This window comes from Zonotrichia leucophrys, chromosome 2, assembly GCF_028769735.1.
Source record: "Zonotrichia leucophrys gambelii isolate GWCS_2022_RI chromosome 2, RI_Zleu_2.0, whole genome shotgun sequence".
Lineage (NCBI taxonomy): Eukaryota > Metazoa > Chordata > Aves > Passeriformes > Passerellidae > Zonotrichia > Zonotrichia leucophrys.
Window position 1 is genome coordinate 57,889,956 of NC_088171.1, and position 25,525 is coordinate 57,915,480.

Consider the following 25,525-nt stretch of genomic DNA (forward strand, 5'->3'; position numbering starts at 1 on the left):
AACTTTCCATAAAATGATGCCGTGTATCAAAATCTGGGAATAGCTAAGACACATAAGCATGAAAGTGACACATTTTCTTTCAGAATTTCTCAAAGTCAACTGTTCTGGCAAATTTTAAAGCACAACTGATGGCATGAGGTGCACCTCATGTAAGTGTTTGGTCCCAGTTTCACTAGTTTCTGTCTTTAGGTAGACAACAGAAGAGGAGGAAACTTCATGGTATTTTCAGCCTCTTTTTTACCCAATCCCTTCTTAGAATTTTAAAGGCTTTAGATAATATACCATGGGTGCAAAACCAAGTAAATAACTATAACTGAAATTCAAGACATAGCTTTTGGTGTATTTTGTTTTGGTTTTGTAAATAGAAAGCAATTAGAAGCAGGACTCTACACTTCCTTGGTTTCTGTTGGCAACAAATGTATCCATTGCTGAAGTACTTCTTCAATTTACTAAAAATTTGATGACTAAACTGTCATGTATCCTGAATAATCAGACACTTAAAACAGATTCCTCTGGTAAGAAAGTTAGTGATAAAATCATTCTCTATTTCACACTGTTGTGCCAGATAAACTAGAATAAATCCTAGTAGCATTCAGTGTATAAGCATATGAACAATAACATAATGCAAACCACTAGCAAAAAAAACCATTAGTGAGATATATATTTACTGTATGCATGCTGTGTCACTAAACCATCAGAATACAAGTTTCCCCAAACAGGATTCAGCAGCATAGGGCAGACCATCCTTAAAGTCAAATAATGTCCATCCAAGTGAAAACAAATAAACACTGTTTTCTGCTTGCTATGCACTGGAGGGATAATGGCAAAAAATTTGACTAACCTTCGAAGATAGCAAATGCCATCTGGCATATCCCAGAATGGACAATTACACAGAAAATCTCACAAAACTAGGTATGATTTTCATTTCCTGACAACTAACAGCAGTAGAGATGATGCAGGGCAATGAAAAACAGTGTTTCCGTATTGAGTGTTTTAATCACACCTGGCTAAAAATTCAGAGTTGCAACTACAATAGATTTGGTGAAACTAGTGCTTGATATGTTGTGAGTAGGACAGACCACCCTGAGATTATTGTTCTGTTAATTTCTCCCCATGATTCTTGTTCCTCTGCTTCCCTGGGAATGCCTGGCAATGCTGCCATAACCTGTACATCTCACAGTATAACCAGTCATATAAGAAACAGTTTTCAATAAAGTAAACACCTTCCATTCACGTATTTATTCAGTTTTAAGCAATTTTGATATTCCAAACAATACCACATAGAAGTTCGTAAGCAAGTGCAAGGAAACATTTGGTCAAATTTACCTGCATTTGTATGAAGTAAGCAAGTACAGGCAATAGCTTCTCAACAAACAACTACCTTCTCTCCAGTCACAGATTTGAATTAATAAGCAGATTCATTGCATCCAAGGTACTGTGTCATTGCCCCTTTCCAGAAAAAACTCAAGCCATACAACTCTCTGCTTTGACACACTCTGTATTCCTTCTTTCACCATTATTGGCTCCTGCACCTAGTACTGGACTCATCACAGAGCTTGTGATGCCAACTTTCTCAAAAATTAAGTCCTCAGATAAAACCATCTGTATTGGTTTTGCACAGCCTGGTATTTGGTAGCAGGGGAGCCACAAAGATGGCTCCTGTGGGAAGCTGCTGGAAAAGTCACCGGTTTTGCTCCTAGTCAGAGAAGAAGAGGAAGTGAGAACGTGTGAAGGAAAACAACACAGCCACACCAAGGTCAATGGAGAAGGAGGGGGAGGATGTGGTCCAGGCACTGGAGCCAAGATTCCTCTGCAGGCTGTGGAGACCATGGTGAAGCAGGTTGTCCCCCTGCAGTCCATGGGGGATGTAGAGATCCAGCCACAGCCCATGGGGGAGGTGTCCACGTTGGAGCACATGCCTGTCCTCCAGGCATGTGGATGCCTAGAGGAGGCTGTGATCCAGTGGCGGACCCAGTGGAAAGAGAGGGTCCCTGCTTCCAGGCTGGAGCAGCCTGTCCTTGGAGGACTGCACCCCATGGAAAGAGAGACCCATGTCACAGCAGTTTTGGAAGGACTGCGCTCATTGGAGGGACGCACATTGCAGCAGGTGCAGAAGGCAGCTGCTCGTGAGAGTGGACCCACACCAGAGAAGTTCATGGAGAACTGTCTCCCATTGGAGGGACCCACAGTCTCACAGGGGAAGGACTCCTCTCCCAGAGCAGCCAGAGAAAATCTCAGTTATGAACTGACCAAAATCTCCATGCCCTGTCTCGCTGTGCTGTTGGTGGGAAGGAGGGAGGGGCTGGGGGGAAACAGTGTTTTAAGGGCTTATTTTACTTCTCATTGTCTTCCTCTAATTCTGTTAGTAATAAATTTCACTTTGCAACCTTAAGTTGAGCCTCTTTTGCCCTTGAAGTGTTTTTTCCTGCTCCTTATCTAAACTTGTGAAGCCTTCATCAACATTTTTTCCTTCTCCTCTGCTCACTGTGGCAGGGGAGGGTGAGCAAGTAACTCTCATGGGTGCCTGGCATTGGGCCAGTGTCAAACCATGACACCATCCCAGAGTCCCTTACAACCACGACATGATACAGAAGCTAAGAAACAGTCCCATATTTAATTCTGAATCATTTTCACCAGCTCACAACAATACCTAGACATGTTTCCCAGTACAATTCACTTTGTTCAATCTGCGCTTTAGTTTAATTGGACTGTTTGGCTCACTTTCTACACTGCTATCAGTGCAAGTGTACAAAGTGAGCCAAACAGTCCAATTAAATTAAAGCGCAGATTGAACAAAGTGGACTTTTGAGATCAGTCCTGTTTATTCACCTTCTTCTGACACCAAAGAGGGTGAATTTCTTAATAGATTTCCTAGCTTGCCTCAAATAACAAGCTTGCGCTTGTCCCACACAGCAAACAGCATCTCATATCTTTACAATCTTACTTTAAGCCGCTTCACAGCTTCAGAGCAAAAACATGACAAAGACCATGTATAGGCCATCTCACACCATGTGGCACAGAGATGGCATTGAGACAACTTTTCCACAAGTCCAGAAATAGAAGGAATAAGAAATAACCTTTCTGCTAAATCTGCATCTCCTGTCCTATTCTGAAAGGCTTGAGAAGGCTACTCAAAGAAATTGAGACAATCAAGTAAAAAATAATGTCTGCAAAAAAAAAGACGATCTGTAAAAAAGTAATTATTTCAGCTAGATGATGATTTTCAACTTTTCCAAGAACAGAAAAAGGAAACTTGGCTTACAGCCAGTAGGCTTACATACCTCATTAGGCTTACACAGTTCATAGGCTAAAATCCTCTGTAATAGAGCTTCTGACACCAGAAAGATTATGAAAAGGACAAAGGATGAAGGTGTGGGAAATAGAAAGGTAAGAAGATTTCTAGAAAGCTGTAAAAGCAGGCCTTAGAAACAGAAAGGACATACAAAAACCCACTTTTTTAACACAGTTGTTTAGTCTTCAGGCAACTTTAGGAAAGAACAAAAGCAGAATTTGTGAGTTGAAATATATGGGAAAATGTTTTGCCAAAAAATAGCTTATGAAAGGTATAGAGCAAAATCAAGCGTTACACTGGTGCTGGCTAGTTTTAATTGCTTCTTGCAGTGCAGATTTGCCTGTAGAACAACCAAAAACAAGTGACCTCTGGGTGACCTTAGCCAGGGCAACAGGCTCAGACACCATATGCCTGTCCAACTCAAACACAGAAAAGCCTTTTTCAACCTGTCTAGTCAGTGTGCCAGTGAAAGATATGCCGATACCCATCAGAGAGGGATCATAATATATGATCCCTTGACCAAAAAACAAAAGTAAGCCAGGTGAAGTTGCCAACGGGAGCAATCCTTAGTTAATTGGGACATTTAGACTAAAGAACTTCCTAAAGCACCTTCTGAACCCCAAGAATTGAAGATTCTTAGTTCCTTAACAATGGGTTTCTGTCTTACATTTTTAGATAGCAATTGGAGAGACAATGATCCTCCAAAATACAATGTCACTCACAATTACCCTCCTTACAGAAACTTGAGCTTTTGGTGTAATTACTCAGATAGTTGGGGTGGACTTTCTGGGGTTGAACAATATCCAAGACAATTACCAAAAGGATATTTCATTTGTGGAGATAGGGCTTAGCAAAGCAATATATCATGCCTTGAATGTAGTCCATGCAGTATTAGACAACTTACTGTGCTAGCACCTAGTACTAAAACAGTCATTAAGAAAAAACATAGAGGAAAAACATTCACCCATCAATATGAAGAAAATTTAAAGAGTGATTTTAGGCCCTAGAAAGCTGTGAAAAGAGTTTCAGCAGGTTTGCTTCTATCCCAATTTACTTCTGCCATGGCAGTGAAACAGATCGAGTTAGATGTTGGCTGAGTAAACAAATCAATGCCACTTTAGCAATTAGTGATATGCTAATAGATGTCAGCAGTGTTAGACATACTACCCTTCAAAACAGAGCAGCAATATTCTTTTACTGACACATAGACATGGTTGTGAGGAATTTGAAGGATTGTGTTATATGAATCTGTCTGATCATTTTGAATCCATTCACAAAAGCATACAAAAGCTGAAAGATCTAACAGCTCAAATCAAAAAAGACGGTAGATCATAGACAATTTGTTCAAAAGATAGAGCTTTACACCTTAATTAAAGAAACTTTGTAAAATAGATTTATATGTGTTATTAGTTTTAGTGGCAATACTAGTAAATAGTACCTTATATACTTCAGTATGTGCAACAAATGATAGAGAAAACTATCAAAGAAGTTTTCATCGTACAAGAGAAAGATATATCCCATAGAATCACAGAAAGTTCTCAAGATCTTACAGAGGTAGTAGATGCAAGTATAGACATTAATAAAGGCTTTAAATTAAGAACAAACAAGACTTATTAGAACAATAAATAGTAATTACTACCAGATTTGACTTTGTCACAGACATCTTTTCATAAAAATCCTTTCTTTAGGATTTTTCCCCTTTCTCAGAAGCTGTGGCCTCAGCAACAAAATGTAAACAATTATTATCTGCTGCTGTGGAATGCAACAGGTGCGTCCGTTTGGATTTACTGACCACTTATGGCAGAGCTGTTCTTGCTTTCTGCCTGGACACAGAACTTTATTATTCACTCCTTTTCTATTCTTAGTGTAGCTAGCATTCTGAGAACTTTCTCTCTATTTCTTTTTACTATAGTAATAATGTAATATATATCATAAAATAATAAATCAAGCCTTCTGAACATGAGGTCAACACTCTTGCCTCTCTCTTCACTCTGAAAAACCCTTGCAAGCCCTGTAACATCTGGTGACCCCTCGTTGGAAGAGCAAATTAATTTCATGAGACCCCAGAGGAGCAAGAGCTGCACTGGGTAAACCCCGAATGTGTGGCATTGATGGTTGCTTCACAAGTAACCACAGAAGTGGATTCTAGCCAGGAGCTGAGGAACTGAAGATCCTGATTTGGACAGAGTTCACAGCAAGGCTGACCACAAAGAGAACCTTCTGAAAAGCCTCCAGGAAGATGTTCGGAAAGAGCAGCAGTACCATGGAGCTGGCCAGAGCATGCTGGACTCTTTCAAAAGGTACTGTTGGCTTTTCCCTTCCTGAAGATGCAACCCTTCGTAGTTTGTGGCTGCTGATATGGGGGACAGCCCCCATAGAGGATGAGGTTAATTTTTCTCCTTCAGAGGAGAAACTTATTGCCCTCTGGCAGAAATGGGATGAAGAGGATGGAATTCTCCTGTTGGAGACAGATTTCTGTGAGTTTTTTCGATGGGCAAAGCTCTTTGGGTTCTTTACGAATGTGGTGTATGTTCTGGATGTTTTCGTATGGGAGTGCATGAAATCCATTTTCCAATTCGTTTGGGACCGTGGTGTGGGATACCCCCGCGTCTACACAGTCGTCTTCTGTGTATTCTTTTCTATCTTGAAACGGAGAGCAGCTGTTTTTCACTGGATTGCTAACTGCTACAGGCTCGCTCCATTTCCCCTGAATTCAGCGGGAGAAGACCCTTTGGGGGATGATCTGCTGCTTTCCAGCCCCCCTGCTTCCCGGCGGGGGGTGAAATTTCGCCGCGAGAAGTTTTTTTTACTGCCCCTTTGGAGCATGCTCCGATGGAGCGGTCCTTCTTCCCCCGTTCTCCCTCTCCGAGGGGATTGGAAGGGGGTGCCGCCCCTGGAAGCCCGGCAGGACCCTTCACAGGCGCCCTCTTGGACACCACCCCGCTCAGAGAGATGGGGGTGGCACCGGTCCCTGAGGCCTCCCCGCCTGCCGGGCCCCCGCGGCCGCCTCCCGGACCCGCCCCGCAGTCGCCTCCCTGGGCGGTCCCGCCCGCGGCTTCACCGGCTTCCCCGCCAGCGTCTGAGAGCCCAGAAACACCGCTCCCTGCGCCTGCGCCGCCCGTGTTGCTAGGAGACACCCTCGGCGACAACAGCGGCTCGGCGCCGCCCCCCCTGGCTGTCCTACCACCTCAGCCATCCCCGCGAGCACCTAGAGAGCCGCCTCAACCCGCCCCGGGTGCGGGCGCTTCCCCGCACGGCTTCTCCCGTGGCTGTCTCTCCGGCAGCTTCCCCACCTGCGAGCTCAGAAACGCCATGTCCCGCAGCTGAGCCACTGTTGCTAGGCAACGAGGACGTGGCTGCTGCTTCCGGCTCAGCGGGGGAGGCATTCTCTCCGGCCTCGGCCCCTCCACCAGCCCCCTCGCCCCCCCCGCCACCTCCACCGGCCGCCCCAGCAGTTCTGCCGCCGTCGGGGACTTTGTCCTCCGTGTCTGCGTCAGAGGCTGCCCTGGAACCGGCGGCTTGTTCGAGCTCGGACCATCCCGGGCCAGTTGCCTTTGCAGCAGCGGCCGCAGCGGCCACCCTCCCTTTCCGTGGAGGAGGGATTGCTCGCCAGCTGGCTGTGGGTGCAGCCCATCTGCCTGCGTTCAAAATCAGCATTCTCGGCAGGTTGGGGGGTGTTTGGTCAGTTGCTGCCTCTTGGAGGTTGCCATCTCTGCTGTGCCTCTTGCGCCCTGGCGACGAGGGGCAGGTGGATTCGGCCGAAAGTTCTGCCTTTGGTCCCCAACCCAGAGGGGGTGGTGCCGTGAGGCAGATGGGAGACGAACCTGTTGCATTTGCATTGCAGAGGCAGAGGGCACAGCTGGAAGAGATCATGGCTTGCTTGCTCTGGGGAACAAACATCTCCAGAGCCGAGATAAGGATTTTTGGGACTGCTTCTATTTCCCTGCTGCTCGCATGCTTCAGTGATTGTGGGGAAAGGAAGCGTCTCACCAACCGTGCTGCCATTGTACTGGCAGCAGAGTGCAGGCCTGTGGGAATGCAGAGCCTGCTTCGTGGGTTTGGCCTGGGCTGTTGGGCTCAGGTTCCTGGGCCGGGGACACCTCCCAGCCTCCTGATGGATTTGGGGGTTTTGCTTTCCCCTACCGGTCCTGACCTGCCTTTTGTGGGCCAGATCTGGGGTTCCTGGTCCATCCATGGGCCAGGACCCCCCAGGCCCCTTTCTCTGGCTCTGCTCTGCTGCTCTTTTTGATCACAAAAAAAAAAAAAAAAAAAAAAAAAAAAAAAAAAAAAAAAAAAAAAAAAAAAAAAAAAAAAAAAAAATTAAATAAAAAAGAATTTAAATAGCTGGCAGCAGCTCTGAAGCATTGAAGGGCCAGAAAAGGACATTCCAGAAATTGTTTGAAATTGTTTGATGACTGTCAATGGCTTTTGATAACTATTGAACTATTGATGCACTTTTCTGCAGCAAGCCCATTTCAGCACCAAAAAGGACTTTCAGATATGTCCAAGAGGAACATCTTCAGTCCATGGACCTTTTTCCTGAAACTCAGCTGTTTGGACTTGAATTTTCTTTGCATTGCTTTTTGCATTTTCTTAGATTGTAAGATTGTTTTAGTGATTTGATAAAATGGTATGTTCTACAGGTGAAGAAATTCCCTGTTCATTCCACACCAGCACTTGAGTGAGGTTTTGATTGGCAACAGATAACCTGTCAAGTGTTTGTCCTTTCCTCTGCATGTGCCCAGCAGAGAAAATTACAAACACTTTTCTTTTTAATTAAACTAAATAAAAAGCTGACATGTCACAGACATCTTTTCATAAAAATCCTTTCTTTAATATTTTTCCCCTTTCTCAGAAGCTGTGGCCTCAGCAACAAAATGTAAACAATGTTATGTGCTGCTGTGGAATGCAACAGGTGGATCCGTGATTGGTCTTAGGTGAATGTTTGGATTTACTGACCACTTATGGCAGAGCTGTTCTCGCTTTCTGCCTGGACACAGAACTTTGTTATTCATTCCTTTTCTATTCTTAGTGTAGCTAGCATTCTGAGAACTTTATTTCTTTTTACTATAGTAATAATGTAATATATATCATAAAATAATAAATCAAGCCTTCTGAACATGAGGTCAACATTCTCGCCTCTCTCTTCACTCTGAAAAACCCTTGCAAGCCCTGTAACATGACTTCTGTTCTTTGAACAGACCAGATTTTTTACAGCATTAAAATTGCTGTAGTGTAAAATAGCAACACTTAAAACAAGCAAGAGAAGTGCCTCAAACAAGCAAAAAGAAATACGTATTATAATAGAGCTGTGTAATGCAAGATAGTTAATAAACTGCAAAGTGAATAAAGTTACTTTGTAGTTGTACCGAGGGAGAGAAATGTGGGAAATAGTAAAGGTAAGATTTCCAGGAAGCTGTAAAAGCAGGCCTTAGAAACAGAAAGAACGGAAAACTTAAGAGCTAGCTGCAGCTGCAAAGTCTGAAAGCAGAAAAAGTTATAATAGTACCGCAAGCAAGGACATGAAACAATAGCTTGAGTTTTAGGCTTGGCTAAGATAGACCTTAAGACTGCAGGAAAGCAGTGCAAGCAATGCTACGCTTAGCAAGATAGTAGAAGGTTTTAAGCTTAATAATGGTGTATGGTGTATTGTTAATAGAAAGCATACAAGCAAGCATTCTGTGAAGCAGGTGTACATGTTCTTTTAGTGATTGGCTAGAACAATTGTCTGTAAGCTTTAGCAATACGCTATTGGCTAGAAAGTTTTTTAAATGCTTTGTAACAAAGAAATCTTTGGCTGCTGCTGGTAGTATATGAACTGTTGCCATCTTCCTATTGTCTTAACCATGTAATGAGGCATATGCTGCAATAAAGCTCAAGGATGGTATCACAGCAGTCCCGTCCTGTTAGTGAAAAACCCCAACAGAAAAGGGAGTTTCAGTTTTGCCCCAGACAAATTCATCTGCATTTCTGCAGTACACTGAGTTACTACACAGCTCTGGAAAAGTAAGTAAATCAATGTTACCTACTAGTTTCCAATATGAAAGTAAAATTAGACCTGTGGGCCACACATGGGCTTAGAAATCCTGCATGGGGTTGTGACTTGCCCCTTTTGAGACTAGAATCAATGACAGACTAAGGAAGCTAAATGAAAAATCCAGCAGTTGCCCTTCCTAAGACCCAGTTGCTGGCCCTGAACTACAATACAATAGTATTAGCAGAAAAACGTAGTATCTACATAAAAATTATCTCGGCAGAATATAAGAAAACCTGGTTTCAAGGACTGGGCTAATCTAAACAGCTGAGTCAGCTGTACATCAACCATATATATACTCCTTTGAGGAACTGCACTACTGCAAACTCAGAGCTCCAAGATCTGGCATGCATTCACATAGCTCATCTGTTTCTCTCCTGGGCTCCCTCCTGAATGAAAGCATTGATAGGCATAAGGATCGATGAGTAGAAACCAACTATCTGAAATATCAATCGATGACAAAGCTGTGACTTAAAGATATCAGGACATTTTGAAAGAATGATATGTATCTACTTAGAATATAAGTATTTTATTTGTGCCCATTTTTAATGGTGCTATAAGCACCAGAGTATTTGATTAGCTAATCTGCATATAATTACATTGGTTTTACACAGATTTTAATCATCTTATGAAACTTTTTTTCTGTGTGATTGTTCACCATTCAAACAGCATAAATAAAAATACAAAGAGAGAGACTCATCAGCAAGATACATGAATGCATTTGAACCAGATCTGTGATGTATTTTCATTCCTCAAGCCATGGACAGGAATCAGAAGAAATTCTCCAACCTATTCCAAGGCACAGTGTAACAGTTCTATACACTCCAGCATACTGCAGAAAAAGGGCAATGAACTACATTAATCATTGGACTGCTCACCATAATAATTCCTACTGACACAGTGAAACATGTTTGGATGTTTTGCATGAGAACCAGAATTTGCATAATCTTTTGGCTTCTGGCTTTAGAATGATTTCAAGGGCAGAAAATATTCATGCTTTGTAAATAAAAATATCTCTGTACTATTGTGTATCAATTCCTGTAGTAAATATAAATATTAATTTAAAATATTGTTTTAGTTGACTCCACAGAAGAGATTTATTTCTACTGCAAGCAGCTATTTGTTTGAGAGCAAATTTAGTTTTGTTCTGTATACTGTGGTATAAAAATCCTGATCTGTTCCCCTGCCTAGTGTGACAGCAGGAATCCAGACAGATGTGACCCTTGCAAATGGCAGTGTCCACAGAACTTATAAATCCCAGCTTGCTTTCTCTCTTGGCAGCTGGCAAAGCTGCTCTCATGATTCTTTCATGGGACCTCCTGCCACTTCACCCAAAACTGCCAGGCTTCCCAAACAAGTTCACTGTAGGGCTTGTAGTCCACCTCAATTTTTAAAAAGTTTGTTGGGCCCTGGGATATAGAGTCCTACCTACCAATCTGCCAGGGCAAGAAGGAAAAAGGAAAGCCTTCAGAGTGGATCTCCTGAGTTTCTCTCAGACCTAGTTAAGATGAAAATGATCAAAACTGAAGTAAAACTTTCACCACAAATTTAGACCACCTGTTAACTAACAGAAGATTATGTGCACACAGTTCTTGAATAGAAAGTGACAGAATCATTTCTGCTAGCCTTTAGCTGAAACAAGAAGTTTGATTTGTTTTAAATATGACAATATTAAGAATAAAATAACATCCCATGAGGAAAGCCTTTAAATGTAAGAAAAGGCACTTTTGATTTCCCAAGTAAGAATGTGCTATCCGTGCCTCAGAGCTACCCTGAACACTAGAAAAAAGCTAACAAAATTTTGAATTCCAGGTAGTGTCACGACCAAGGCAAAACTGTCTTGGCTGATGTTTACACACCTTTCCTTTAAAGCAATAAGAGCTGACACTAGAAATATTCCATTAGCAGACACGCTGCCAGAAAAAAGCAGGAGAGGTTTTCTTTCCTGGACCAGATGCCATGAAACAATATGCAAAGGAGAGAAGAGAAAGAGGAAGCAAAAAAGAAGGAGAACAAGCACAGCACAAAATTAGAAGGAAGAGAACAGAAAGATGGACCTCCCATTAGCACCACACAGATGGGATGTGTGCTGCAGTCACAGAACTAGACTTGCAAAACCCTCATCCAAGCCTCATCTCATTGCTGCATCCAGCCCCACTATCTGGGGGCAGCATTCTGTGAATCACCCAGCCTAGCAGCTTTACATCTCCTCTCTTTTCCAAATAGACATCTGTGTTTCAGATTGGACCTTTCTTCTGCATGTCACTCCATGTCAACCTTTGCTCCTGGAATATACCGGTCCATAGAAAGTAACTAATGACAATTTCAGGAAGCTCACTAATGGTCAAGTAATAATCAATGCAAAACATAATAAGACAAAAGGCACAGCTGAATAAACATTGCTTGCTATTAAAGCTGCATTCAAAATGGCTGTGCACAAACTATTACATGTACAGAAAAAAAAGTCAAGAAACATATGATCTTGGCTTGTGTATGAACCAGTAGAAACAGAAACCAGTAGAAACTCTGAAGTATTCAGATGTAATACAAAGATGCTAAAAACTTCCAACTAGCAACTAGATCAGAGAGTGATTTCACTATTTTGCTTCACATTTGTTTCACTATAAGCAGCTGTCAAAACCAATTATTCATATGCAAATAACTAAGAAGTAGGCTCTTTTCTGATTTTTTAATTTTAGTCAATTTGTCTAGTTAAGGAGGAGAACAGTGAACTGAAAGGTGAAACAATTATTTCACTAGATTTTTTAGCTGGTCTCAATATCAAATATATTCTAACAATTAGAAATAATTCTAATTTTACTGAAACAGAGTAGATAATAGCATGGATACAACACATAGATACCCTTGGTTGTAGAAAAACATTTATTGTCAACCAAAGGAAATGAACTATACTGCTAATACAAACGTGACCTCTTTGAACATCTCCTGTCTACATAGGTAGTCAGGGATCAGAACTCTTCACGCCCTGCACAGAGTGGCACCAGCAGAAGCCTGCAGCACTGAACCATGGACAGCATCACAAAATAAATGCAATGCACACAGGACTAACACTGTGAAACAGACACTCATTTATTGCAATAGAGAGCTGGTCTGAAATTGAACAATAAATCGGTGAAGACCATGTGCATCTTGCAAGTTCTTTCTTCTGTCCCTTTTCAAATTTTAGCCTCATTTTCACAGTGGCAAATCAAACACCTGCATCACAGTTGCCTATTAGCAGATAGTTAACTATAGGCATCTCCCATAATTTATTTAGAAATCTACAAGATTTGACATCTCTGCTAAAAGGTAACTCCAAAGGACTTTAAAAGTTTTCTTTTTTTGTCTTATTTGTTTTACAGAAATTGTGCTAAAAGTATACTTATAAGTGCTATTAGTATTGAAAGGGGCTGTACTTCCTATTTGCAGAAATTTCTACATCAATCAGACAACTGAGTTCTACTGTACTTCAATAAATGTCATTAATACTACTTTTACCAGGAGTACTACCGCCATAGTAATAAAGGGTTGGAAGTGGCATCTAATTTGTTTTTTAAATAACATGGCATAGCAACTGGAAAAAATATAAGCCAAAAGATCAATTTCATATTGAATACAATACAAGAATTAATACTATTCTTGCTGAAAAAAAATATCTTGACTTTCTGAATGCGTCTAAATACAATTGAGTCTATGAAGACTATAATATTTCCTTTTATTTCTCCTCTGCTTGATTTAAAAACAACGGATGCAGAGGTCATTTCATTGTTTCTGAAAAAACTCAGTGGTGGAAAAAAACACTAATGGTCCTAATCAGAAGTTAATTTCACACAGTACAGAAACCAAAGTGCATACTTTGAAAATGGCTATCAACAAATGCTGTCTGAAGATGTGATACAAATAAGCAGCCACAAGCAGGAAAATTAATCAGGCCAAGTAAAAGAAAAAATAATAAATAAACCAGAATTATTTACACTTCTGCTTACATGATTTTTAACCATCTCAGAGTTATTAGCCTGTAAAAGGAGAAAAGTTAACACAAACTATTTCTCCAGATAGCTTAGGTACATTTTAAGAAATTCCCTCCTAAGGGCATATATATACATATGCACACATACACAAAAAAAATCATTCAGAAGTACATATTCATTCTACACTATTAATAAGCTAACTACCTTTCAAACAGATATGGAAAATTAATTAGTTTTGCATTAATGTCCTGTATATTCAAGTCTATATGACAGTACTCAGCTACTGAATTTATTCCAAGGTACAAGATCTATGGAGATGTACATTGCTAACCACTTATTCCCTTTTTCATTTTCACCCAATCTCTCATTTTATGCTTTTTCATGAAAAAAGACACTTGAGTGGACATTATTGAAGTGAACTGCTGAGAATTTTCTGTATGTACTAGACAAAAAAATCTTCTCAAGGCTTAAAAACATGCTAAATTGTATCAACGCAGGTTTAAAACAAACCTTTTAAAAGGAAAGAGCCAATCCATTACTACAAAAAGTCTATTATTAGCAGTGGTACAACTAAAAATTGGTCTCCAAATCCTGCTGTGAGAAAGATGCTTTGAACTAGAGAGGCAGTTTCATAGCTGTCAACTTTTTTTGCTCACTAAAGTCCAGACACACAGTAGTTACAAATGTCAACTGGAAAGAGCTATAGGTTTTCAGTGTGTATAAATTACAACACCTTCAAAATCTTGCTTAGTTAAATGAACCACACACAGTTTACCAGGGCATACATCCCACATCAACCATAATGCTTACAATGTGAGACTGGCTCACAGTTAATCCATGAGAATAGGCTTTGCATTTGTTTGATTTTATTACTTAAAATTTTGACTTGCCTTACCAGCTATCAAATCTCCACAGTGTTGCAAGTACAAATCTATCAGTCAGAAGAATTAACATACAGACTGATCAGTGCTGTTAATTCAACCCATGAACCCTACTGTTTGAATCTTCCAGATTCTTCTCAGCAGAAGACAAACAACTGTATAACCTCAGTTAATATTATTTCAGTCTTAGCACATCCACTGCTACCTAGGAAAATACACAGACTCAAATAGAAAAAGACAAAACACACAAAATACAGTTTTTGGATTCACTTGGAAATCTCCGTACAAAGAGACTTAATGAGGTGCACAAGCAAAGCACTTGGAAAAACACACTGCTCACTTTGGCCCTTCACCAGAAAGTTCATACATAAACTGAACTCAGCACCCACTCTTCCAATACAAGCCTATTTGTGTAATTGCATATAGAGACATAAATAAGGCTTACACCTAATGTGTGCCAGTTAAAAGGGGTTTTGTCCATGTATTTCCCAGTCTGGCATTGGATTGGTGTAGTCTGCAAGTTTTCTAGGATAGCTGTAAGGTGAAATATGGAATAAGAAGCAAGAAGCTCTTCTTCTCTTTCGTTTTTAATGTTTTGAATTTGCTCTCCAGTTTGTCAAGCTTCTACTGAAATATCTATAGTCTCTCATGCTGCTAGATGCAATAGCTCTCTCCACTTCAGTAATGAGGAAACAGAGCGCTAAAAGCACAGGGCTTGACATAACTATCTGAGCTTGCAGGATCACACTTTTTCTTTTTTGTTTTGACTTAAGGGGAAGACTGCTGAAATGAGTTGTGCTGAAAGAACCACCTCAGGTAAACAGATGTGTTTGTATACACATGGAGTGTCTGTATGCATGTTATGTAATAAGGGATTACACTCAAGCCTTCATATACTCCCTTCACAGCTTTAAAATTGTTGCCCCAAGCCAAATATTGCTATTCCTGCTGCCTATTCGTCAGCTCTAGGACTAAAATTACAAATAAACTCCTTGACTGGCCAACTTCTGAGGTACATTTGTTCAAGATGTAAACAATCCAGCTTCAAGTCTCTGACTGAACACATATGAAGAGATCCTCTGAAAGTATATTCTAATATCCAAGTTAAACATCTTAACCAAGACTATCAGCCCCATTGAGATTGAAGACTTAAACTTCAAATTTCTAAAGTTTTAGTGAAGGCTTGACATTTCTTTTGAAACTTCAACATTATTTACTACACCTTCATGGGGTGACCATTCTAACCACTCTAAGAGATAGCTGTGCCAACTATAAATCTTTCTGGTTTTAAATGCTAAAAAAAATAAAAAGGAAGGGATTACACATAAATCTATGGCACATCCAAGTGATAAAAGTAAAAAAAAAGTAAAAAAAATCATTAAAAAAAAAAGAAAAGCCAAACTGATTTTCCAATCTCTGTAACAAAACTGCGCAAGTCCTCCCTTCCCTCCGTCCCTATTCATCTCATGGCTGCTGTTTTCAGTTTCTGACTTCTCTTCAATTTGGAAGACATACTGCCATAGGCGAAAGGTCTGATATCTCACATGGAAAACATCACCAAATATTAAAATATTTCACTGCACCATTTTTGGGTTTTTTTTTTTCTAACACCATGTGTAAAAGGAGGTTTCCATGGGGGAACTGTGATGTGTATTAAGAGAATTATTTTCCAGATGTAAAACTAGAAATCAGAAACAACAGAAGATTTGATGCCTATCACATTTCATGAGCCCCATGTGTAGTCATTATACTTAAATTCAAGATATTGAACACCATGATAACAGTATACTCAGTATATTATGGCTAACCTGCATAACACATATGTATGCTTATGACTTTACTGACATCATGGAAACATACTGGGGCAACTCCTATGACTGGAGTTTTGGAATGGAAGGGTACAGGCTCTTCAGGAAGGACAGGCAGGGATGATGAGGAGGTGGTGTTGTCCTCTCTGTGAATAAGCATGGAGCTCTACCTCATGATTGATGAGGAGTTGATTTGAAAGTTTACAGGTCAGGATGAGAGGGGAGGAGGGCAGGAACAGATGACATTATAGTGCAGGCCTGCTACAGGCCACTTGACAAAGAAGACCAATATGATGAGGCCTTCTATAGCAAAACAGAATGGCCTCAAGGGTCACAAGCCCTGGTCTTCATGGGGAACTTCAAACAATCCAGTATCTGTTGGAAGGATGACACAGCACAACACAGGCAATCCAGCAGGCTCCTGGAACACATTGATCCCTTCCATCTCCAAGAGACAGATGAGCCAACAAGGAGAAGAGCTATGCTGGATTTTGTTTCCACTAACAATGAGGGGGTGGTGGAGAACATGACGCTCAAGGAAAGCCTGGGCTACAGTGACGACAAAGCAGTGAAATTCTAGATCCTTGGGGTAGTGAGGAGTATGTACATCAAACTCACTACCTTGGAATTCAGATCAGACTTGCCCCTCTTTGGGGATCTCCTTGGTAGAATGCTGTGGGTTTAAAGCCCTGGAGGGAAAAGTGGCTCAAGAAAGCTGGATGAAATTCAAGTATTGTCTCCTCCTGGTTCAAGAGCTATGTATCCCTACCAAGAGGAAATTGGGCATAAATTTCAAGAGGCCTGCATGGATCAACAAGTTACATCTGGACAAACTCAAAGACAAAAAGGTACATTCTAAAAAGGTGAAGGTAGAAACTAAGAAAAACAGAAAAACTGTCTGAGCAGCCACAGAACTGACATGATCTGGCCAAGGGCATTAAAGGTAGGTTACCATAGGTATACTGGTAATGAAAGAAAGACTAGGGAAAATGTGGGTTTCATAAAGAAAGATACGGGAGACCTGGTTACCCAGGATATGGAAAAGGCTGAGGTACTCAATGAAGGCAAAGGCAAGGATTGGAAGAATGAAGAACTGTCTGCTGTAGGAGACCACAAGGTCCAAGGCCACTTAAGGAACCTGAAGGAGCACAGGTCCATGGGACATGATGAGAAATATCCATGGGTTCTGGGGGAACTGGAAGTGGCTAAGTCACTATCCATCACATTTGAGAAGTTATAGAATTCCACTGAAGCTCCAACTGACTGGAAGAAAATGAAACATAGGCCCCATTTTTATAAAGGGAAATAAGGAAGACCCAGGGAACTACAAACGAGTCAGTCTCACCTCAGTGCCTGGCAAGATCATGGAGCAGATCCTCCTGGAACTAAGCTAAGGCACATGGAAAATAAGGTGATTGGTGATGGCCAGCATGGCTTCACTAATGGCAAATCTCACCTGACAAATTTGGTGGCCTTCTATGATAGCATTACAAGAACTGGCAGATGAAGGAAGAGTGACTGACATCATCTACCTGGTCCTGTGCATTGCATTTGACATTGTCCCACACAACACCCTTGTCTATAAATTGGAGAGACATCGAATTCACAGATGGACCACTTGATGGATGAAGAATTGGCTGGATAGTCACAGTGTTGCAGTCAATGGCTTAATGTCCAAGTGGAGACCAGTGGCATTCCTTGGGTGGCTATCGAGACTGGCACTATAACATCTTTGTCAGTGACATGGAGAGTGCACCCTCAGCAAGTTTGTCAACACCAAGTTGTGTGATGGGCATGCTGGAGGGAAAAAATGCCATGCACAGGGACTGAGACAGGCTTGAAAGGTGGGCCTGTGTAAACTTCATGAAGTTCAACAAGGTCAAATCCAAAGTCCTGTACCTGCCTTGTGACAATCCCAAGCATAAATATAGTCTGGGCCAAGAATGGATCAAGAGCAACCCTAGGAAGAAGGACTTGGGATTTGGTGAACAAGAAGCTTGATACATCTCAACAATGTATGCTTCCAGTTGAGAAAGCCAACCATATCCTGGCCTGCCTCAAAAGCAGCTGGTCAGCAGGTCAAGGCAGATTGCCCCTGTGCTCCTGTGAGAACTCACCTGGAGTGCTGCATCCAGCTCTGGGGGCCACAATACAAGAAAGATGTGAACCCGCTGAAACAGGGTTCACATACAGAGGAGGGCTATGAAGATGATCACCTCTCCTATGAAAACCGGGTTAGAGAGATGGGGTTGTTTAGCCTGCAGAAGAAAGGACTCCAGAGAGACCTTAAAGAAGCCTTCAAGTACCTAAAGGGAGCCTACAAGGAAGGTGGAGAGGCACTTTTAACAAGTGTATGCAGTGGTAGGAGAAGGGGGAATGGCTTTAATGAAGGAGGGTAGTTTCAGATTAGGTATTAGGAAGAAATTCTTTACTGTGAGGGTAGTGAGGCACTGGAACACGTTGCCCAGAGAAGCTGTGGATGCCCATCCCTGGAAGAGTTCAGTGCCAGGTTGAATGAGGCTCAGAGCAATCTGGTCTAGTGCAAGGTGTCCGTGCCAATGGCAGGGGAGTTGAAATTAGACAATCTTTTAAGGTCCCTTCCAACCAAACCATTCTGTGATTCTATGGTTCTACCTCTGCACCTCACCAATCATAGCATTTCAACATCAAACACAACAAAACACCCTTATCGCCCCCCAATGAAGACAGCTTAAAGGAAATTAGATTGACATGGCTAGGAACATAAACCACTTATCCATGAAACGAGCTAAAATAATTCCAAAACCAATCCTACCTCTCCCTCCTACCATTATTGAAGAAAATCATCACAGATTTTTGACGACTCCCTAAAAATGGCCTCTCTGAAGGAAAAATGAAGTCATTATAGCAAAATAAAAATGATACCACTTATAGTTTCTTCACATTTGTTAACTTTGTTTCACTCATCAGTAAGATTACCTTGCCCTGAACACTTCTCATTTGGTTGCCCTTTAAAGACATTGAAAACCCAATAAATTCCTCCTTTCCACCCTCAAAATCTACCAGATGGTGTTCTCCAAGACATTTCTCTGAGAAACAAACAGGTTTGACTCCAGCATTCAGCGACATTAAATGAGAATCAAAAATAAGTAATCAAAAATATGAGAATCAAAAATATGTAACACTTCTACCACATCATTTTACTTACGATCAAGTACTAAATTTTTGCACCAATGTCAAAAACCTAAATTAAGTGAAACAAGTATCATTTTTGACATGATAGACAACTAAAATTGAATGGGATGCCAGAGACTGAAGTTTAGTTAAGTAAAAAACAAACAGAATTCACCATTATATAGCAGTCAGACCAAAGATCAGAATTTTATCTAAAGTATCACACTTGCTTACCAGTTCTATCTGACGAGAAGGGTCCTCATAGATAGATGATTCATTGTGCTTTTTACAATGAATTCTAACTATAAGAAAAAACAGATTTTTAAATTAACACTAAAAGATTTGTCTTTTCCTTTTGAAAGAAAAGTCGCAGTCATTGATTACATTGTAAGAACTAATGCCACAGTCATTTATTATTTTAATATTTGGCTAGCATTCACTTATAGTGATGGCATTAGTATTGTCCTATCCTTTCACACATTTCAGTGTTGAAAAAGCCTTTTCAAATATTAATCAGAGGCATTTTCGCAAGGGACATAAGATCTGTCACTCTCAGGATACCCTATGAAAGAATAGAAAATTATGCAGATAAGCAGGAAAAAATACACCCTATAATGGGTATTTCCCTTTTTCAGTGTGAGTTGTCAAGGAGAACCTATGCAAGCCCATTTGCTTTTTAGTGAAGTCAAACAAACAAGAAAAATTTCTATACCATCTGAAAACTATCTATACAGAGTAATCTGAAAAATCTGGATAACTTTGCTTTAGAAAAAGCAAGATGGGATGGCAGAAAGAAGCATGCTATACCTTGAATGAAAATCATGCTTCTGGATTTATCTGCTCTAGTAATTAGTGTTACATTTCTGAAAAGCAGATGCTTCTGCCTTGAAAAAGTACCACACTCAGTGGAAAGCTTCCACACTCAGTGGAAGTCAATTTGGAGAAAATTTGGCTCTGGGAACTACCAAACCTTTCCCTCTTGCTGATTCCCTGTTTCTGTTGCTTCGATTGTTCAAAGAAAGCCTGCTTTTCATTTCATTTTGGATGAACGCTTGGAACTGAACATACCGTATTATAACAAAACTTCATCTTTCAATTCCTATTAAATCTTGTAATCCTCTAATATTCCTAGAAACAATGTGAGCCCTCCCTCCTGGCAAACGCAATGACTAGCTTTTGAATTGAGTGTGCCTTGCACAGCTCAATTCGGGATCACTGCATTTCGTAATTTGAGGGATTGGGATAGTCAATTCATGCAGTTTTGTTCTCTGTGCTCTCTTATGACTAAGTCAAAGAGTAATGAACAAGGCACTGACTGCACTTAAAACAGCATTTTGGAATTTCAACTCTGCATGTCTTTGAAGAGCATGGTCTTACTCTGGTAAGCACTTGAAATCTAAAACTAAAAAATAAACCTCACAGAAATGCATTACAAAGAGACCCATACCAGCCTGGTTCTGGAGAGCTGAAATACAAAAAAAAGTTTAAAACACAATCATGTCAAGTATTTCAAATCAGGTATCAGCTCACAGGTTTTGTCAAGAAAGTGTCACATTAGTCTGTTCTTCTGCATATCTATGACTACAAATCAAGAAATTGAGAAAGCTAGGTAAATCTTTTTAAGAAGCTGAAAGGAAAAAAGGAAAGGAAGAGAAAAGTGCAGATCAAAATTTAATAAAGAAAAACTTAACAGCAAGAGAGAGAGAGCTTTAAAAAAAGTTTCAAAAAGTTTCAAGCAAAAGTTTCACCTTTGCTTCCTTGTGAGTTCAGGAAAGCTGCATGAACCAGAAGTGAAGAAGCATCCCTCCTTTAAATGTTTCTCCAAAGCCCACAGTTTTCTCAGAGACGTGAGCACTATTGTTCTGGATGGTGACAGAGCAGGAACTGAACAGACAAATACAAACCTCCACTGGATATTCCCACCTTTTGCAAACAAATCAGAGAACAGAACAAGGCTGCTGCATTTCCACTCCCATGATGTGCAGGCATGCGCATGAGACAGGCAGCTATAGCCTGCAACACTCCCTTAAGAACTGCTCTGGTGACAGTCTTGGAAGGAGTAGGAAAGTTCACATCATTGGGAAAGTCTGGTAGATTTAGCATGTCCTTCACCTTCACCAAATCAAGCCTGCATATGCATATAATGCTTGTTTTGCATGCATCTCACAGATTCTGTGAACCAAAGTTTGAATGTAGCATATAGGAAAAAAAAAAAAAAAGGAAGTTTCCCAAAATAATGGAGCTGGGCAAGTTCCTAGTTTTCCATAAGCTTTCCACACTATTTCTTGGAAGAAGAAAGACAGGAAAACATGAGAACTAATTAGCCATTAGTCACAGACACTTATTACAAACTAAATCCACTTGATAAATTTTTCACAAAAGCTTTTACTAATGTAAACCAGAAACCAAACTCAGAGCTGGCAGAGCAAAATCACTGTATATATTGTATATGTCAGTTTCTAGCTCAGTTTAGTTACTGTCATCATACTCCACTGTGTTTGGAGATCATGCCTGACTAACCCAAATTAACATATTATATCTTCTAGTAATGAGACCTCACTTAAAATGAAATTGCAGAATGCAATTCTTCATCTACATGCACAGACTTTCCCAATACTACAAAGAATTATTCAGCTTCCCATTTCTTAAAAAATCTCTTGCATGCCCACATTAAAAACAGATTGTGTTCCATGGGAACAGTAAATTGTGTCACAATTTTTTTCTTAAAACGTGTTTATGAATGCAGTAGGGAAAACAAATCATTTTTTCATATTCATTGATCTTTCTCATACAAAGCTTCTGGAGAGGATTGCATTCAACAGCACAAAAAAAAAGGAAGGAGAGGGTTATTTAGCAACAGGCAACAAGCATTCTTACGAACACTGTTAAGAGTACTGAATTTTCTTAAAGTTTCCTGTTCTTTTCCTCACTTTACCCACACATAGCTGGGAGTTTGGTTTAACTTTTATATATCAACATGTATTTTCACTTCTTAGTTTTTAAAAATTTTTTTGAGAAAATACTGGCACTAGGTTTAATGTATGTAGGTGTATATATGAACTACCTTGGATTTCAAGTAAAAAATGAGATAGGCAATTAAAATGAAGCCTTTGTGACTTCACACTCACTTCTTCAGCAATTTTTTCAAGGTATACTCCTGCTCCTTTTAAAAAACCAAATGAAAAATACACACACCAAAAAAAACCCAAAGCAAACCAATCTCTGCTTCTCCCACAAATACTTTTATTCTGTTCTCCTCCTATTTTGAAACAGTACAGAGCACAATCTGGCTTACTGTTCAAAATCAGGTTTTAGTTTGTTAGGAGAGGCCTGAATGTTCAAGTCTTTGATTTTTCTTTCCACGGGCAGAAAAAAAGCTGGGATAATTAAGCAGAAGGGGGTGGGAATCAGAACCATTGACAGTCTTCCCCAATTTCTATCAAAATTATCAAACTTCCATTTAAAGACTTAGCAAAACACCTAAACAAACTTCAGTTTGAAGCGACTGTTATGGTAAAACATACTTTACAGGTCCATTTAATCTGTCTGCATTATAACAGCAAGTTATGACAAGTGATATTTAAGTGGCAGACTAGAGGTATGCAGAATTCTTTGGTAACTATTTGGAAAAAAACGTAAGGAAAAAGGAGGGGAGGAAGAAAGGCTATTAAGGTTAAATCAGAAATTTCTGTGCTGAAGATCACTTTTTAAATGTGTCTTAAAACTGACATGTCATGCAGTCATAAGGACCATTCATCAATGAAGTAATTTTAAGATAAGAATTCATGTATGTAAGAGGTTTGGGCCTTCACACATTTCTTCACTTCAAGAAATTTGGCAGCATATGTGATGGGACACTGAGGAATTAAGATTTAGTCTGCTTTATTATTTTCAAAGATACACTCTCATGAAGGACAAAAAAGAATTTCAGTGAAGAAGACTAGCTTACTGCCCTTTTGAAGTATCTTAAAATACCCTAGACTATTTCCTGGAATCCAAAAATTATCTCTAAAATAATATGCTTCCATTGGCTTTCCTTTTCATTTTTATCTTTTTTAAGTAATAGATGAAACAAGAAGTATTCAGAGCTTTACAGTTAGGGCCTAAGCCTTTTCTTATTTTGACAGCACTAGAGAAAAAGACTTAAGTTGTCAGTATTTTTTTAAATTAAAAACATTGATTTAAGGAATACTATCAACTGAGTAACTAACAATCTTTCAAAATACGATCCAATAATTTCAGTAAAGACCATTAAAACAAATCTACCATCTTTGATTTTTATCTAATTTTAGAAGTACTATATTACCTCACTCAGCTCTAAGGTAAAAACAAACAAACACAGTGACCATGACACTTTTCCTCCCCTTTTTTTTTCTTCAGTTTTTGGATTAAGCTATAAATCTCGGCAATGAAAGACAACTCCCACAAACACGGCATTGTTTCTTCATGAAATAAAATTAGGTGCAATACAATACATCATCTTTGCTAAACATTTGAATTGAATTAATAGAGCTAGACTAACATCATCCCACATTCTGAGGAATGTGCGAATGTGCATGACACCATAAAGTAAGTAGTGTTAGAACACAAGAATTGCTTTCATTTTAACACCTGAAAGCCCAAACAGCTACATTGATTTGATATATAAGGCTCCTGATGTCATTACAAAGCTTCAATACATGTGGTTCACGAGAAATGGGAACAGCCAGTTTGGTAATAGACAAAAGAAAATACTCAATAAAACACACATTTTAAAGAAAAATAACATCTGTGAATTTCATCAGGCTTCAAGAAATATGTCACTTAGAGTCTAACTACTATCTTGCCAGTTTAAGGAGCGCAATATACGTAATCTTTACATTGACTAAATAGATGCAACACTGATTTAAAGAAGGCGTATGTATTGTTTATTCATGTGAAGACCAAAAGGTTGGAATTCCTTGGCTGGAGTGAATGGGGATAAATCCATGGTTCAGCAGCAAATTATGATGCCACAATGTTTTGTTTAGTTTGAATAGATGTTGCCCTCCCTATTATCTAAGCCTCTCAACTGCTTATTCTTGATCTTGTCAAAACTTCACACTCAAAACAGTTTTAAAAGAAATTGCTTGGAGCTATTCCTTCTTCAGAACAACAGAACTCTTCACTAAATAGAAAAAATTTACTTGTGCTGAACAAAGACTCCTAATATAAAAATGTCACCACATTACACACCAAAAGCAAACCACACTATTCAATCTCACTCTCAGCAATAAAACATACTGTATGCTGTATAGTGGAAATATTTCACATACAGATATCCCTACAAGAAATTTAAATAGAATTCCACTCCTTCTGCCCAAACTAGTAAATGTTTATTTGGTGACTGAATATACCTCTGTCCACATTCCTGCTAGTAAACTAAAACAGGTTAGGCCAGTTATGCCATTTACACTCTTTACATGCCAGCAGGTCACAGAGTCCATTGGGACTACATTATCAGCATTGCCCCATGCACATATAAACCAAGTTCAATCAGAATTATTAATGACTAGTAACATATCCCATAGGTTGCTATATCTTTAAAATTTCTTCTGAACCACAGTTAACTGGTTTTCCATTTCAGAATCAATACTTGGGTTGTGTGCACAATACAAAAGAAAGAAACTGCAGTTGCTAGTATGTCCCTAATACTGTGAGCTACAAAGAAAGTGTTTCTTTTAATATTTTTAGCAGTGATGCTATACAAGATTCTGAGACTCTGACCTGGGTTAATTACTGGGTAAAATCTAGGAGAGATCTTGAATGAGTTGATACTCACATTCCTCATAATACCAGAAATTACTGATTTTGGTTTCCAGGCTTTGCTTTACAGGATAATAATATTAAAAGCACTTTTTGACTTCTGTGGTTCATGAAGGTAAGCACCATTACCTCTATTTTTCCAGTAGGGCGATCAAGACTCAAAAATGTACAAAGTAACTTGGCCAATTCACAAGCAATGCAGAAATGAAATGTAGGATTCCTAATTGCCAGTGGTTGTATCACTTACCTAAAATACATAGAGTTCTTAGCTGACACTGGTGCATCAGCTGTTGGCTGCTTAGTCCTGGTAATGACACTAGCACCTGCCCGCGCTGGTTCAATAAGTAACTGTTACAATCCAACCTCCGAGTATCACTCATATTACCCTTGAAATACAGTATTTCAAGCCAGAAAAGGTTTAAGGTTTTTCTATTCTAACCAACTATGGGTTCCACCAGGAACAAAAAAATAACAGGTCTCAAATAAATCTTACACTACTTGTACTTCCAAATTAACATAAGACATGAGTATGTTGAAACAAATAATTACTGAAGTATATTTTTTATTTAAAACACACAAAAGCACAAAACATGTGGATTCCT

General features: G+C 39.7%; 1 protein-coding gene across 8 annotated transcripts in view; it reads right to left on the bottom strand.

Moving 5' to 3' along the window:
* The window catches only part of TNS3 (tensin 3), a 200,000-nt gene that overhangs the window by 128,430 nt on the left and 46,045 nt on the right, over positions 1-25,525 (bottom strand). For 3 of the 8 annotated variants that reach the window (XM_064705079.1, XM_064705078.1, XM_064705076.1), the window contains exon 3: positions 19,374-19,441. The exons of 2 other annotated variants lie outside the window; for them this stretch is intronic. Coding sequence is in view for 3 of the 6 variants with exons in the window: in XM_064705073.1 (XP_064561143.1) it covers positions 6,586-6,606 (21 nt within the window). In the remaining 3 variants the exon portion in view is untranslated. Of the gene's footprint in view, positions 1-6,585; positions 6,608-19,373; positions 19,442-25,525 lie in introns of those variants that run through there. 3 more of the 8 variants (XM_064705073.1, XM_064705075.1, XM_064705072.1) reach the window with 1 other exon arrangement.